At 35.7% G+C, this 17900-nt stretch overlaps 1 protein-coding gene across 1 annotated transcript; it reads right to left on the bottom strand.

Moving 5' to 3' along the window:
* Nucleotides 1–47: 47 nt before the first annotated feature.
* spag17 (sperm associated antigen 17) lies at nucleotides 48–17867 on the bottom strand. Its single transcript, XM_077224196.1, has 39 exons — nucleotides 17605–17867; nucleotides 17035–17175; nucleotides 16859–16918; nucleotides 16524–16655; nucleotides 16030–16195; nucleotides 15677–15871; nucleotides 15310–15488; nucleotides 14585–14746; nucleotides 14028–14073; nucleotides 13128–13246; nucleotides 12806–12940; nucleotides 12593–12703; nucleotides 12265–12409; nucleotides 11991–12176; nucleotides 11841–11878; nucleotides 11620–11718; nucleotides 11318–11472; nucleotides 10836–10972; nucleotides 10657–10721; nucleotides 10305–10553; nucleotides 10092–10206; nucleotides 9858–9971; nucleotides 9584–9753; nucleotides 9325–9439; nucleotides 8844–9007; nucleotides 8561–8699; nucleotides 7741–7943; nucleotides 7509–7650; nucleotides 7300–7427; nucleotides 7042–7212; nucleotides 5462–5565; nucleotides 3438–3568; nucleotides 3152–3282; nucleotides 2729–2920; nucleotides 2056–2169; nucleotides 1899–1953; nucleotides 1233–1320; nucleotides 934–987; nucleotides 48–848 (listed from the first exon to the last, which is right to left on the bottom strand). Exons 1-39 carry the CDS (start codon nucleotides 17713–17715, stop codon nucleotides 725–727), a joined length of 5085 nt encoding a protein of 1694 aa, XP_077080311.1. The 5' UTR covers nucleotides 17716–17867; the 3' UTR covers nucleotides 48–724.
* Between the last annotated feature and the right edge of the window lie 33 nt (nucleotides 17868–17900).

Here is a 17900-nt window from a genome sequence, read left to right as displayed (position 1 = left end):
AAAGTTTGTCCACTGAGTCTGAGATTATAAAAAAATATTGCCATCACTGAAAGGTGATCATTTGTGATTTTAATTGCAATTTTAAAATGAGCACATCTTCATGAGCACACAGACTTGTTTACAAAGCTGAGCAAGTGCAGTTTTTATGTGACATCTGCTAAATCATTCGTTATCACATGTAGCTTACTAAGAGTTTCCGTGCACACCCATTTAATGACAGTAAATAATTCAATCTTAAAAATGAAAATATATCACTTTTGAATACAAACATTCAAAATAAATCTCTTAAAAATATGAGATATACTGAAATAAGTTAAAATGTCAGGATGAACTTCAAGCAGCTTTATTTTACTTTTTATTATAGGTTTTCATTAATAATTTGAATTATCTTTTTACATTTTTAGTTTTCACAATTTTAGTTTAATTTGTAGTAATTTCATTATATGCCTTTGTGATTCTAATGGTTAGGTTTAATTTATTCTTGTTTCAGTTTTACTTTTTATTTATTTCCAGTTAATAATTTTAGTGCTTCAACTTAAACATTTCATTTTATTACCAAGGCAACATTTAAAATTTTTGTAAATATTGCAAATTTTTTGAGTACATATTTTACGTCAAAGGGGTTTGACTGGCAAACAAGTTTGGGAATCCCTGCTCTAAATAAACAATATTTAAAAATAAAAAATTATAAAGACAATCAGATAAAATGATTACGATTAAATATTCATATGGTGGTACTAGCCTCATCTGTAAAGAGTGCAGTTTCCTTCAGCTCAGGGTGAAAGTATGGAGTAACAATATGGTGTCTGAGTGCGTTACGGTGTCTTTTCTGCTCCTGAAGTTCTTGCCTGCAGGTTGGACAAACAAAACATCTATGCATCACCTGCTTTGAGCTTCTAAAACCAAAACCGTTCAAACAGAATAACTTTTTACCTGTTTTGATTAACCCTGTTTTTCCACACTGACTTTTGCTTCGTTTTACTGCCACTGTTAAAGCAGAAGTTGAAAGCAAACCGTACAAGTCTACTTAGTCACCACACACTTTCCCACGTTCAGTCGCATTTGATCTGTGCTCTATTCCTATCTATGAATTTTAACCCATTGGCTTAGCAAATTTACCCACTAAAATGTTGAGTGATAAGCATGTTTTTATAATAACTCTCATTCTGGTCTAGATTTACAGAAATTACATTTGTAGATAAGATGAGTGAATACTGAACAATACAACTTACAACAAAACTTTCTGTTCTGTCTTTTCCTGTAGCTTGTGGGGATGTTGAGCCGCTCGCACTGCTTGAGTATAGAGAGACACCACATCAGCTGGAACAGGAACAAAAACCAGTGACAGAGCTTATCAGAGATAAAAATCATATATTTACTTTTTTATTGCCATTTAATATTGCAGAGCCACCAGCATCTTTAACACTCCAAACTCATAATTTAAACAAAATTGTGGATTATTTTTGATGATTATTATTTTTGATATAAAAATTAATTTTAAAATATTGTAATTCAATAATCCGTGCATCGATGGGTTAAACCATAAATGAATGATTAAATAATCATTTACTGACTCTCATGTTGTTCCAAACCTGTATGAAGTTCTTTCTTCTGTTGAACATAAATAAAGACAGTTGCTGGTCCCCATTGACTTCCATAGTATAGAGAAAAAATACTATGGAAGTCAATGGGGACCAGGAACTATTTGGATATCAGCATTCTTCAAAATATTTTCTTTTGTGTTAAACAGAAGAAGGAAGCTCAAACAGGTTTAGAACAAATTAGGGTTGAATAAATGATGTTGGGTGGACTATACCTTTAACCTCTTTTTTAAACAATAAATATTATTTTATAATAAAATATTTAGAATGTATGTTCTAATAAATAAATGTTCTCACCTGAAAGAGGCTTTATCTCCATTTCAACCTGAGGATCTACAGCATCAGACAGGGACTAAAACAAGCATAAAGTTTAAATGTATTTAAGCCAGACTAGCATACAGACATGTGAATTTCAGTAATTAATTTAAGAATATGACGTTGGATCTTGTCTGACCAGTACACGCTGCAGTAGATCATTCTGATGAACCTTTTCCTCTGCTGTCCGAAGGTCCTTCAACTGCATCTTCTCCCATTCATTCTCTCTCTGTAGCAGCTGCTCCAAATATGCCTGTTTGATTAAACCCACAGAGCAAATATATTTACAGTATATATATGAAATATATTTCAAAATAGCCAAAACTATATTTTTTAAATATATTTTTTATATATTGTCAGTTTAAATATATTAAAATTGTTCAATATATATATATATATATATATATATATAAACATTTTGCATTTACCCTGAATGTATTTTAAGATTGGAAATGGTATTTTCTTGACCCTTAAAGTACATTTTATAAAATATTTTGGCATTTGAAGGTTTGACCAAAACCGATTTTATTTAGCCACACTGTTTTCAACATATTTAGGTCAGTTTTTTATTTCTACCATCTGGGAAAATAGTAATGTATAAATAGGTATGGTTATAAATGTTTAAATCAAACCACTGCGTACATTGTTTTTTAAAATTACATTTAGTAACTGGTCAGTTGACGAACAAAGTAGGTTGAAGGGAAGTGAAAAGAGAACACCACTGAGGTCTGGTAATATTGTGGTTTTAACGACACACTATATTAACACAGGAAGGTTAAAAAGGGTTAACTTTGTGACAGGAATTCGAGCACCTTGACTTTGTCTTGTAGTTTCCTGCGCAGTGGTTCAGTGACAGGTGGGTGCTGGGTAATCTGACGCACCAGCAGCACGTCAGGGCACTCCAAAACCGGTTGAATGCGGATGGAACAAGACTTCAAGGATTTCTCCTTTAACTCGAGACTACAACCGAGAGTGGTCCCAAAAGGGGGGCCTGGAGTCTTCTTCTAAGCACCAGAGATGGAAACAAATCATCAAGGCATCATAAATGATTCAAACTAAACTGCATATTTAAACACATAGGCATTTCCAAATAGGTTTGGGAGCTGAAAAAAAGGGATATTTAATATGGATTTGTTTTGACAATATAAAACATACTGGTTGTTTGTGCCAAAGTTAACACTGAAAGAAGATGTCTTCTTCCATCTAAGATGGAACACCTAAAGATTACGAATTACCTCAGATGCAGGGAATGACTCCCATTTCCTGGATTTGAGGTTGGTGGGAATGATGTCATCATCTTGGTTGGATGAGAGCCAATGAGTGCTGATCTCTGGGCAGGGCCTTAGTAGTGTGATGCCAAATGATTCTGAAGAGATATCAATGCAGAAGAACAATAATTGAGATATTTTACTTGCTGCGTTAATGCAAACTTGCTTTAAACAACATTTCAAATGGATTGATGTTAAAAATACAGGCTCTACAGGCAACATCATGCACAGGAAGAATGGAAACTGTCCTCACGTGGTGGGTCTGGTAGTGGGTCAGTGAGAACGGCGATAGAAGAGTCACAGTAAGCCTTCTGTAGGAGATCTTCCATATCTTGTGCTCTCAGCAGCTCTGAGGCTGAACCGTTCTCATGTACCACAAACAACCTCAAAATGACACCCGAAGAAAAAGTAACAAGTCGGTTTTTCATTCTTCACTTGAAATGCAAATAAAATGCAATGTAATTTGTTTAAGTAAATACACTACTGTTCAAAAGTTTGAATACGGTAAGACTCAAAACAACTCTCGTATGCTCAACAAGGCTGCATTTATTTAAACAAAATATAGTAAAAACCGTAATATTGTGAAATATTACCTCCAATATTACCAAAATATATTTTTGAATGTAATTTATTCCTGTGATGGCAAAGCTGAATTTTCAGCATCATTACACCAGTCTTCAGTGTCACATGATCCGTCAGAAATCATTCTAATAGGCTGATTTGATTTGATTACATTCTTATTAACTTTAAGGAAAAGGGTACTTAATATTTTTGTGGAATGTGTGAATACTTTTTCAGTATTCTTTGATGAAGGTTCAAAAGAACAGCGTTTATTTGAAATAGAAATGTATTTGAAATGATAAATGTCTTTACTGTCACTTTGGGCCAATTTAAAGCATCCTTGCTGAATAAAAGTGATCATTTCTTTTCAAAAAAATCTTACTGTTTTAAATATATTTTTCTTGTGGCCTAAACATTTGTACGGTACTGTTTATGGACACAGAGAAAAGCCAATGATCGCACAACAGATCTGTGAGTGACAACATAAGCATTACATAAAATAACTACATTGGGGTCCTTCATTTCAGAGTCACACTCAGGACCTTCGGGTCCAAATGGGCCGGAAGGGTGGGATTCATATTTATTAAAAGAAAATCATATTTTTTTTTTACTTGTTTTTTATAATATTTTTTCTTTTCTTTGTTGGTGTTTTGAGAATTTTATGATTTATAATTAATATTTATGCAATAAATATGACCCATTTCCCCCCAATTGAATATAATAGAAAATTATTTAAAAAAAAATTTTTTTTTTTAAAGCTGTATTTCATTTTAGAGTCAAGCCTAGACCTCATGAAAGCAATTTTTGAAATGAGATGGATGCCATCTGGCCATCTGGTGGACAAACTGAGCATTTTAAAAATGCAAAACACATAGGTAATCTGAATTTATTGGTTTGTTTATGTACAAAAGTGTGTTTGTGTGTGTCTGTGTGTGGATGTGTCTGTTTTGCACTCTTGATGTTTTATAGATTCACCCCTTCACTGTTGTATACTTTTTTTCTGGATCGTGGCTGATTTGTAGATTGTACGCACAAAAAAACTCGGTATTTTCACATTTTTGCCAATTTGCCATTGATTTCCTATCCGGGTCCATTTGGACCCGAAGGTCCTGAGTGTGACAATTTTTTTTACAACCACTTAGATTATTCAAATCCTGTCCCCAATTTTTTTGGATGTTCATATACCAAGTACCAAAAAATTCACCAAATTTCAGACCATTCCGATGAAGCTATGATTTAAAAAAAAAAAATTATTTAAATGCGTCGGGTCCATTTGGACCGAAAGACCCCAGAGGGAAAAGTCAACATTAGATAAAATAACAAATACCCAATTCTGACTGGTCGGTACGTCACTGCATTCTACAGCCAATATTTTTCTAAAATTACCTCAAACTGTAGTTCCTGATTTCCAACACAGCTGTTCTAGTTTCATGTCTAGTCTTTAGCCATTAATAATCTCTTAAGAAAATCTGCTGATCTTTAATGGGGTAGTTCACCAAAAAAATGAAAATCCTGTCGTAATTTACACACTCTCAAGTTGCTCTAAACCTGTATGAAGTTCCAAAATTTATGTTGGTAACCAAACAGTTGCTGGTCCACATTGTTTTCCATAGTATAGGAATGGAGACCATAAAATGTTTGGTTACCAATGTAATTTTTGGGTGGACTATCCCTTTAATTTGAAGTGACCTTGGGTGTGTTTTCTGAGGGACTTACCTGGGTGGATGTGTTCTAGAGCCAGCATTCTGTTGGAGCTCGGTTTCTGTCTCTCTCATTTCTGATCTGTTACTCGTGACGGTGATCTGACTATCTGCATGCACCTGTGCACAGCATTAACATGTTCTGGGTTTTTATTTAGAATGACTAGGATACAAGAGTCTGTTAAAAATATAAAAAATTGTTTCCCATTATTAAAAATGAAGCTGAAATAAAGAAAAAAAAACATAAATAGTAGATGAAATACTTTAACTTGAAAACCTTAATGAAAGTTAAAAATGTTGTCTTGGCAAGAACTAAAATGACTAAAACTGATTTAAAATAAATTACAATACTATAGAGGGAATGCATTAACGTCACTTTCCCGCCGGAACACGCCCCCTCAGCCGGACTGAGTGGCAGAAGAACAGCTGCGTGACTGGATTTAATAGGGGAAACTGCGAAAACGCAAGTAAAACAAACGATTATCAGTTTAAACTAAAGATTGGACTCAATATAGTGTTCCTTACAACTTACTAAAGATCAGTGATCCATGGATATTGACATGCAGCCAGGAATCGTGTTTCCTGACATTTATATGTGCCTGATTTTGACACCGGGGAAATACATAACGTTACAGCAAATTTGCCTGTGAACGCTTTATATAAATACAATATAGGCAGGTCTAAATCCAGGTTATCACTTATATCAATGTTATATATATCATATCGTCTAGACTTAAAACTTGTATAGTTTTTTGTCAGTGTTTATTTAAAAATGTCAAATTATACAGAATATACAGTGGTAAATATTTGATTGATGAGTTGTCACTGCAATATATAACAATACAATATATAGAGAATGATTTTACCACTAAATTCAGCATATTGACACAAAAATGATAACTGCAAATCCACCTTTCCCTGCCTGTTGTCCAGTTGTTTCTATGAATTGCAGCGATCTATTTGCTTCTCTGTTCTGTAGCTTTCGGCAGTCTGTAAAAATATACCTCAGATTTCTTGTCAAATGTAGTTGTACAGTCAATCGCAAAGCTCGTTCCCGTTTTAGATGTGTTTTTTGTGTTTTTCACGGCATTCACGCTGAAAACCAATGCTGTCGCTCAGTCTTTTTGCCACTCAGTTCGCGTGGCCTCAATCACTCCAGCTGACGGTGACGTCATGCGCATTCCCTCTATATAGAATACTAGAAAAGCGCATAACAAAATTTAAAAATAAAAGCCAACTCAAAATATTTAACACCTTGTCACTTTTTTTGATGTGTTTTCCATGATCATGCGTAACCTAAAATGATTAATATCGTATCAAATAAAAAATGTGAGACATTTGCCCCACGGTTTCCTGACTAAAATGCATGTTTGAGCTGTGAAAGCAACTTGCACTGGCACATCTTAAAATATGTCAGTGCCATTGTTTTGTCTCAAGATGCATACCAGTAATGTCTTATATTGGGCATGTTTATAAAAGCTACTTAAATGCCCTAACTAATCTAAGGCCTAATCCTGTTTAAATCTAAGCCCTGCCTGTGAAACCGGGCTTTTATGTTTACTATAAGTATTAATATGACATTATCATGGAAAGTACTTGAAAGTAGTTCCCCTTGGGGTCCGTCACGTGACAGAGGACATCTGCTCCGTGGTTCATTACATATTGGCCTGGTGGGTCTTTCTCCGGTCCCCCTTTAGGCTGATGAGATGTGTACACTGCTCCACCATCCTTATCAATATGGAGGACACCACCATCACGAGGAGAAATCTACATTAAAGTGACAGAGAGAGGATTTACAAATGATGTTCACACATATATATAATCTCACAGATATTCTTCCATCCATCTTCTTACTTTATATGATCCATTAGCAGTTGCGCTGATTGAAGAGCCATCCCCGAAAAAAACATCACATGTTCTTCTCTCACAGTTCATTATTACCGTTGCAAAATCAGCTTTCTCCACCCTAACCAGGGTTTCTCCTGAAATCAGATTTTAAACTCTTACTTACTGACGAGACTGTATGAACTATTTGTGATAGTACAGCATGACGACTCTTGCACCTGGGAGCAGTTGTTGTTGTTGTTGTTGTAGCTCCCCCTGCTGGTAGAAAGTGGTTATACGTGTTCCATCTGCGTGATCTACTATCATGGTTCCATCTTTCTTCAACACAGACAACATTTTGTCCTCTCTTGTGACCACAACCTATACATGAAACATTTGTATATACTGTATGAATACATACTGTATTCTATTGACACAGAAGATGTTAGTTTTAATTGACGTGGCACTCACTGTCCCACTAAAGGGATCTGTAGCATGATAGGCCAGTATCGGCTGTACTTGGACTTCCTTCCCTGCCACAGAGGCAACTCTAAGGCCAGAGGGGGTGGTGGTGGTCCAAGAGCCTCCAGTAATCTCAACAGAGTTTTTCGGTTTTTCATTTTCTATAGAGATGTGTTGCTTATCCTCTATATTTACCTTAGAATCAGCCTTGCCTGTGAACCACAAAAGACATTGTACAGTGTATGGTTTAAGAGGACATTTCATTCATGTACACCGTTCAAATGTTTGGGGTCAGTAATATTCTTTCTTTTTTAAAGCAATTGACACTTTTATTTAGCAAGGATGCATTAAATTTATCAAAAGTGACAGTAAAGACATTTATAAATAAACATACAAATAAATGCTGTTCTTTTTCAGCTTTCTGCTCATTACTATATAAAATGCATCATGGTTTACAGAAAACTATTAAGCCGCACAACTGTTTTCAACAATGATAATAATAAGAAATGTTTCTTGAGCAGCAAATCAGCATTTTAGAATGATTTCTGAAGGATCGTTTTACACTGAACACTGTTGTAATGATGCTGAATATTCAGCTTTGTCAACACAGAAATAAGTTACATTTTAAAATATATTAAAATATAAAACAGTTAGCTTAACTTGTAATCATATTTAACATTACTGTTTTTAATATTTTGATAAAATAAATGGCAACCACCAACCACAAACTTTTGAATGGTAGTGGATACATAGTGTGAATAAATAATTCAGTATCCATAGAGGTTTACAGTATTCGAAGAGGTGTGTACATGTGTTTGCTAATTGTTACCTTTCTTGTCTTTAGTGTCTTTGGTGTCCACTGTCAGCTCTTTGATAGGCTCTGCCTCCTTTAAGGTCCTGTGTAGAACCAGCACACACACTGGTCGAGAGTCTGGACTCATACTGACTGTTCCGTCGGCAAACAGGACCTGAAACATACACACATACTGTATATACTGTATACTTCCACTGAGGTCATGACTTCATTAGGAGAGTGCTTTTTGTGCTATATTATCTGTATTATATAGCAAAAAAGTGCATTTTGACGTGTAATCGTGTGTTTATGTGAAAACCTCAGTAGATCCATCTCTCTTGTGTTTGATGACAGTCCCTGTGCCCGTGATGACCCTGGAGACCTCAGTGTGTGTGCTGAAGTCTGGGGTCATGTCTGAACTAGACCCAGCATTATAAAATCTCTGTCGTATCAGAAGAGATCTGACACTACTAGATTCCCCATCTAAAAAAACACAGATATGACCTTACAGCGGCTCTCTGTGCTTAAAACAGGGTAGGCCTATTCTTCAATCTTAAAGGCAGGTTCTACATTTATAGACAGTTTACAAAATATATTTTCATGACAAGTCACAAAAGTTCCTTTTATTAAGTTATTTAAAATTGTATTTTATGATAAAAGAAAACTAATATAAATGCCTTCTTTTATTCATTATATTAAGAAATAATTTAGAGACATGAAAATGTACTGCATCGAAAGAACCTTATGGTGCAATTTTATGTACTCAAGCTTTTTATCTATAAAAATTGAAAATATCTCACCTGCTGAGTCCTCAAAATCAAAATGTAGGATAAGTCCATTGGGAAGAGATACATGTAGATTCAGAAATGGTGGAGGAGAGGAATCGTCCATCGGCTCACAACGTACCTCAGATACCTAGGAAACATTAGTAAGAGAGAAAATCGCTATTTAGTTATAATAATCAGCCTAAAATAAATTGCATGGTAAACTAACTTACACCTAACTAATGTAAATCCTTACTAACCAACATTTTTCCATTATTATTGTTTGTCCAATCACCTGTTCCTGTTGGTCTGTACAGAAGGCACTAGGCACAGTGAGCTGGAGAGCTTGAATTTTTGTTTTATTCGGGCTGCTCTGACAGCAGGAGAGTCGAATGCCATTGGCCAGTACAGCATAAAAAGAGCCATATTTCTCCGTCTCACAATCTGGTTTGACTCCTGGTTTAACTGAATTGGGCAAAACAATATGTGTAAATATTAAAAAATATATATAAGTGATTTTACATAATGAAATTGGCTAAATTACGTTACATTACATTTGCGACACTTACCTTGTTTAGTGAACATGTCAAAATCCTTTAGTTTGTCCTCTTTTTTTCTCTCTGAAATGTTTGTGTAGAACTGATGGCCATCCTTCTTCACACAAACCTTCACTTGTGTCATTCCTTAAGATGGAAACCAATCATATAATTAAGGTATAAAAGATCTAAAATAACAAAACTTACGTACAAGAAGCTCTAAAAAAAGCAAATGTATATTGTGCATGTATATTTGATTTCTCAAACCTTGTGTGAAGTGAAAACTCTCCACATCTATTTGTCCTCCATCACAGGGATAGAGAGACTGAACTTTGCCAGTGACCTGCACCAGTTTCCCATTTAAACTGTAGCCTGTGAATACCTATGTGAAATACACAAACATTTAGCCAATTAATTTCAAACTGAGCACCATCAATTCTAAACTATAAGCATTTTATGTGGTTATATATATTTTCAGACATCTGTTTTTCTCTCATTTGCTGGTTCTTCAGGCGCCTCTGGAACATCTCTAGTTTTGTCTTTAGTAGCTGAGCTAGGTGTTTTGGACATGTTGTCTCTACTCTTTCTTGAGGACACTGAAGTCTTCTTGTTCTCCTTTACAGAGTCAATTCTCTCTTCTACTTTTGGTGTTGCTTTTCCTCCTTTTTCTTTCTTTGTCTTTTTGGATTGCTCGTCCTCCCTTAATCTCTCCTGGTCCATTTTCCATGCCTAAAGTAAATACATCAGAAAAAAGGACCAGTGTAAGAATCATGAAATCTGAAAATGTGTATAACTAAAATATTTATATGTTACGATCAACATCTCAGCTCACTTTGAGAGAATCCTCTCTTATATATGGTTCTAAGGTGTCTGAGATTGGGGACTTCACTGGAGAGTCTAATAGAAAGAAATTACATTTTAAACATGCACATCATTATATCCATAGTAACATATTTGCATATACTGTATGATATGTTGATGTTATCTACATGATCCTGCTCATAGACGTGCCTGTATTTCTGTCAGCCTCTGAAGGGGTTTGGATGGGAGTTCTTTCCGCCTCTTTCTTCTCCTGCTCCATCTGCCATTTTTCCTCTTCCTGTCTGGTCCATTCACTGATTGAGTCTGCCACATATTCCAAATAATCCCTACAAGAATAATATAATATAATATAATATAATATAATATAATATAATATAATATAATATAATATAATATAATATAATATAATATAATATAATATAATATAATATAATATAATATAATGTAATATAATATAATATAATATAATAAAACTATTTTATATTATATCAAAATATAATTCTTTTTAAATATAATTATTTCACTGTTCTTAGTTCATTCCAGTACTGTCAACATATAGGAAAACATGAAATTCATAAGTAAATCTTTTACATTTTGATAATGTAAAAATGTTTATTAAAAAAAATGTTAAGCAAATAAATGTTGAAATAAATTGACTTGGGTAATTGTACCTGAAGCCCACATCTGTGTGAAGTGATGTATCCCAGAATTCCTTGCAACTCCTCTGAGGGCTCATGGGATTGTGGCAGATGATATATGTGGCATTGTCTCTGGCACAGTGAAATGTGTCCACACATCTATAAGTCTCAGATGCAGACTGGAGGACCTGAATATGAGAAGAGATTACTCATTTGTCTTTTTTATTATTATTAACATTCTCATAGATTTTCAAAATATTATATTGAAAGAATTATATATTATATTATAATTATATTGCAAAAAATATTATAAGCTGAGATTTGAAGGTGGGTACCTGGGGAAAAACAGAAGTACTGTGCTTCTCTACAAAGTTCCAGTGTCCCAGCTGACGAATCAAGGTCTTCTGGAGATCTGTGACAGTTACTTTATTATCCTATATAAGTTATTAGGGTATTAAAAACCAATCACTTGTTAATGATAGTGTCAAGATAAATGTTTAATTTACTTGTATAACGTTAAAATTTCAGCTTTTTTATTTCAAAACTTCAATCATACCGTTGGTTTGTCAGTCCCAGCATTGTTTTTTGCTGATCCTTTAAAAATAAAACAACTGATGTGTACAATTAAAGGCTTCAACGCTGCTTTAAAAATATAGGTTTGAAATTGAAGGGATTTGCAATGAATGAACTTGTGCTGGTTTCACACCTGGTGTCCTGCTGTTGCTCCAATACAGGTGTTTGGTGAATTCAACAGGGTTGCCCCATGGTGTGGGGTTTGAAAGGTTCGATTGAGATCTTTTAATACAGCCATTCTCATCCACTGTTGTCAAAAGCATGCTCTCAAACACAAACAGCTGGAGAAGCCTCTGTAGCTCAGACCAGCTCAGTGACTCTGGAGATACACATTAAGTCATTACATTAGGAAGAAAACTGGACTATAGGTCCAGTTAAAACAGCAAGTCATTGTCCTTGTTTCTCACCATCAGTGCAGAAGTGCATTAGCTCCTGTGATCTGGCCAGTCTAACAGTGGTGCTCTCAGACTGTCTGAACATCAGGTTGGTCCACACAAGGCTTTGCTTCATGATGTCTGCTTCAATTTTGACGACATCAAAACCATCCAGGATCTGCAACATATGAATAAGGATTTTATTTATATAACAGTTGTTTGCATTTACATACTGTTTATAGGTTAAATGTGCTTGTTTGAAACATGATCAATGTATCCAAGATGGCAAATGTACAGAATAAAACATTTGTGTGTGCTTTCAAGCATTTATGGGAAACAGTTTGCATATTCACATGCTTACAGGAAGCTGAAGGAGTCTCCTTGCTCTCTCATCATGGTGATTGAGCAAGAGAGGGTGTTTCTGATCTGCATTCATTGGGCTTTTCTGCATCCCAAGATCCTCCATGAGTTCCTGCCATCAAACAAACAGAGATTATGGCAACAATAGATTGATTTTGATTTAGAAACCCAGTGACTTTTGTTGTTGTACCATTGGTGTGAGCAGGCATTTTACCTTCTTGTCTTCTTCATCCTGTGGCAGACTCAACACAGATGAAAGCATATAACTGATTAGATCTTGGTCTATTCTCTCAAAGTGCTCCTCTGAATCAACTGATCCTGCATTGACTTCCTGTTCTGAGGCCACCACCTATCACACAGGAAGAGACGAGACAAATTTAGCAGCCAAATTTTAAAAGAACTTAACAGCTTGTTTACAGAAATGTCAATTTTTGTCTCTTTAGTCTGTTCACTCATGTTGCGAATACAGTTTAAGGATAACAGTCTTCTATCTCTTTAAATTAAAGGTTATATTGAATCCTACAAAGTTCCCTCACCTGCTCCAGCATGCAATGCAATAAAAGAGATACAGATGTGATTTCAGAAGGAATCCTGTCCAGTAGGTCACAGTAGTATCTCATATCAACCTCTGTGCTTTGAACAGGAGACTCTGGCTCTGCTGAGGAAACTCAAAGAGTCAGTTTAAGACGTCAGTTTTGGAGCACACACTGACACAACAGAGAACTATATATGTGATTGAGCACAGGATTTTGTGCTCTTATTTTGAATATATATTTTCCTAGTGTTAGTCCCGCTCATTTGCAGGGTCCGCTTCATCTGAATTATTTGCACACACACATTGGATTTGGCACAGCTTTTACACCGGATGCCCTTTCTGACTTCCATCACTGAGAATGCTGGGACAGTCACACACACTCATAGGGCCAATTTGGTTCAATCTACCTAACCTGCATGTCTTTGGACTGTGTAGGGAAAACTGGAGCACCCGGAAGAAACCCAAACTCACACAGGGAAAACATGCAAACTCCACACCGTCCTTTCTTAGCCAGTGCTAAGTTGGTCCCCGTGAGGAAACCAGTGTTTTGAAAATGAAAATATGCAGAAAGTTTTCTGTAATAGGCAGGTTTTGTGTAAGTGGATAGAATATACAGTTTGTACAGTATAAAAACCATTATGTCTATGGAAAGTCCCCATAAACATGAAAACACAACATATGAGTGTGTGTGTGTGTGTGTGTGTGTGTGTGTGTGTGTGTGTGTGTGTGTGTGTGTGTGTGTGTGCGTGCGTGCGTGCGTGCGTGCGTGCGTGCGTGCGTGCGTGCGTGCGTGCGTGCGTGCGTGCGTGTGTGTGTGTGTGTGTGTGTGTGTGTGTGTGTGTGTGTGTAAAGGATGTAATGGTAAAACCAAAGCTAAGAATCAGTGAAACATGTCTTGTACCAGGGTCTTCCTCTGGCACTACTTTCTTCCTTGGAGTTTGTACAACCTAAAACACAAACCATGATAAATATCAGCACCAAGAAACCAACATGCACATCCTGCCACAATACACTTCTGAAATTAAAGTCCCCCTGTGGTGAAAATCAAGCTTTTAATGTTGTTTATGTCAAGTCAACACCATTGCTGAGTATTTTCTCCTTAAAACAGCAGTGAACCAACGACAGTCCCAAAAAACATGGTTTGAAATCGAGTTTCTGACGTCACAAACTACCTGTTAACCAATCAAGACAACATGTGATCGTCAACCAGTGGATCTCTGAGCTGGTGTGAACAAGTGGAGGCGGGGTGAGGCGAGGGTGTAGAGTTACATTCAAGCTAATTTAAGGCATGAAGAATTTTTTTCAAGGATTTTTTTTTTTAAAGTAGTAATATTACTGATCAAAGATTAGTTTTATTGAGATAAAATGATTGACTACAGGGGAACTTTTTTTTTAAAATCACTGGCTAGTTTATTTAGCATATAATCAGCACTACTATTAGTAAAGGCAGTCGTGTACCTCAGTGGAGCTCTGCGGTCGGGACTGTGAGATGGATCTGCAGGCCAAAGGCACCTGGATCAACCTCATGCAGCTGAGATAATGGCTGTACTGTCTCCTCCAGTCCAGGCTGTCGTACACCAGACACGCCACACTCTCAAATAAAGCAGCTCCAAACGCCAGCTACAGACAGTAGTGGATGATAGTACTATAATGTAATATGTAAACTTCTGCAGACAAATGGCACTGACATATTTTAAGATATGTCAGTGCATGTTGCTTTCAGTTAAAACAGCTCAAACATGCATTTTAGTCTGGGACTAGCTTAAACCATGTCTGTGAAACTGAGGGTAAGCACACTAAATAAAAGCTGAATCACGTGTCTTATGTGCACCTTTACTTGAGAAGCATAATGACATCAGATATTTAGTTTTGTTTTCTGAAAAAAAATCAAAATTTAGTTTTTGCTTAAAACAACAACAACAAAAATATCTGCAAATGGGGTAAGAAAAATAATCTTGTTTTCCCTTCGAATTAAGTTTATTTTTTAACCTATCAGCAGATTTTTTTTTCTTGTTTTAAGCATAAACTCATTTCATTTGGATACATTTTTCAGAAAGTAAGATTTAATATCTTAAGTAATTTTGCTTCTCCAGTGTATCTTGATTTAAGAATGTTTAGAAATTTGTACTAAAAAACAAGACAAAATTTCTGAGTAAAGTGCAGTGTGGTATAAGAAATTGTACGTTCACCATTTCTTCAGCATTGTCTTTGTCCTGCGGCAGCAAATGGTTCTTCACGCTATAGTTCAACCTGGCCACATCACTGAGTCTGGATCCCATATTCCCACTGTTCAAGACTTGATCCAACTGCTCCCAGAACACATCTAGCTCCTGCTGCCTTCTTTGCTTAAGAATCTCAACTTCTGAACACAGGACAAGTTAAAAATTGGTGATTTTAAATCCTGATTTTGTATGTATACAAATGTAACTTCAGCCTTCTAATTTGAGTGCAAATACAACTACATCTCAAACATCAAATCCAGCAAATTCTGCATACACTATTTAATATAATTTGAAAGAAATAAATTCAATTAAATTCTTAGTAACTTGCCCTGATCTTCAGGTGATTGATGGTTCTCATCTGCCGCTGTTTCCGTTGTTGCCTCTGATTCGTCTTCTCTCTCTAAGTTCAGTTTTATAACATTGGACACATGGATACCCAGAGAGTCCAGTGCATAGATCAGATGAGGTTGGTAGAATCCCACTATCAGGATGTAGTGCTCTGGCCCGTCATCAGGCTCATCATCTGGACAGATATGTTTAAACTCCATATTAAAACACTATTTGCAACCCATATCACTTTCAAATCTGATCTATTTCCAGGATATTCAACCAGAAGCAATGTTTTTTTTGGTAACTGGATTCCTAGTTTTAACCTGTAAAGTAACTGTGATCAGGCCTCACCTATGTATTTGATTGTATTTTCCTCTTCCCCTCTGCGTTTGAGTTTGGTGTCTTTGGTTGGAACTGGAGGCTCAGCAGCTTTTTTCCCCTTTGCTGCTCCTTTACCCCCCTGATCCTTGCTGGCAGAATTCAGGCCCGCTTTAACATGAGCATTCTCCTCTACAGCCTTAAATATACACACTCTGTGTTACTGTTTATCAGAAAACATAGGTATGATAAAATGTTTGCATAGTATATTTGATTAGAATTTTGCAGAATAAATCTGTGTCATCACATATTACGTGTAAATGTAATTCTCCGCTGCATAATATAGTATTTTTTCCATAAATGATTGTTCACAATCTGGTTATCAGTCTTAAAAGCTTTCAGTTGTATACCATATTAGAAAAATAAAGTGTCAATCTGTTTATTATAAAGAGAAATAATAGAATAACCATGACATGAGTCAACATATATTGCAATACATGCTTCAGGTGATGGTGAAAAGCTCTCACCTTCTGCTCAGCAGCCCGTCTTGCAATGTCATTGTTTTTTATGGTCAGAAGTTGGAACTTTATTAATTTTGCCATCAGGTCCACAGTAATTTCCTCTCCATCATCCATCATAGACTTTGCAAGTTCAGTCACCTACAGAAGCACAAATTACAAATTACTGAAACCATAAATGGACAACATAATTTGACATTATTTTGTCATTTTAACTTTCTAACTGGTTAAAGGTCTCAAAAGACATTATGAAAATTATGATTATGAATCTAAAATAAAAATCTATACATTCTTTTGAATGCTATACTGAGATTACAATCTGTCATGGTAATAACAATACCCACCTCAAAAAACATGGGACCATCTTTAGTCTTCCTGGTCTTTGGATTTCCCAGTTCATTGATCTGTGTCACAGAAGATTGGTTTATTTACGACAACTGATTCTAATATTTCTTTTCTTTATTTCTTATTTCAATTATATTTCATCACTTCATTAATGAAATATAATTTGATCAGGAACCTTTTCCAGAGTGTCCTCCCAGGACAGCACGCTGAAAAGCTTGCGCAGGGGCCGTTGGACGGCCTGCAGGAGGGCGTTTATGAGCTGTTCGTCCTCGGCTCTCTCTGCCTGCACCATAGACAGACTGGCCCTCCAGTCATTCTAGTCACAGATGATTCAGATGAGGAAAAAAATACCTTTTTTTTGTCTGATGATGCAATTCTATATTCTGCAGTGTTTAAGCTGTGCACTGGCTGGTTGGCTATTGCTATAAGATTGAGCATTTCTTTGTTTAAAGGGATACACGAAAACAGATGGACATCTATCACTGAGAGCATCAGTCTCTATTCACTTTCATTGAACCTTTTTGAAATACAATGAAAGTGAATACGTGACTGTCATTCTGCCTAACAACATAATGGCGAGTAAATGATGAGAAAGGACAGAGTTGACGTTTTATAAGAAAAAGAACAGAAGAAGAAGAACAACAACAACATTAAGGTGAGCAAAGTTAAGTAACGTTAACGTTAGAAATTTCAAACACGTTTTAACATGACAGTTTATTAAGCGTCATTCATATGTAAACGTTACCTCCTCAAATACAACATCAGTAAGGGCCGTTTCCCAGCTTTTGTTAGCAACAGCTGTCCCAGTTGGAGTTACTCCAGACGGAGTAATACTTTTATTCCGTTTGGGGGGCATATCAACTTAAAATTCATTAAACTGACTAACGTTAATTACACTATGATGAATATAGCGCCTCTTGTCAAAAATACTGTAAATAAGTATTTCATTAGTTATTGTTCTATTATTTTTACAGTGTAAATTCTACCAAAAGTTTGCATGTCTGATCAAAGGTTTTAAAGCGTCGTTGTAACCTATGGAAA

This window comes from Siphateles boraxobius, unplaced genomic scaffold (assembly GCF_051911475.1).
Source record: "Siphateles boraxobius isolate OS27281-9 unplaced genomic scaffold, OSU_SipBor_1 9, whole genome shotgun sequence".
Lineage (NCBI taxonomy): Eukaryota > Metazoa > Chordata > Actinopteri > Cypriniformes > Leuciscidae > Siphateles > Siphateles boraxobius.
Note: the sequence above shows the minus strand (reverse complement) of the source record. Positions and strands in the feature narration are given on the sequence as shown.

Coding starts and splice junctions, on each gene's coding strand:
- spag17 (XM_077224196.1), bottom strand. CDS start 17,715: ATGCCCCCCAAACGGAATAAAAGTATTACTCCGTCTGGAGTAACTCCA. Junction 12,177..12,264: donor AATGCACTTCTGCACTGATG/GTGAGAAACAAG, acceptor GTGTATCTCCAG/AGTCACTGAGCTGGTCTGAG. Junction 9,972..10,091: donor GAGTTTTCACTTCACACAAG/GTTTGAGAAATC, acceptor TTCCATCTTAAG/GAATGACACAAGTGAAGGTT.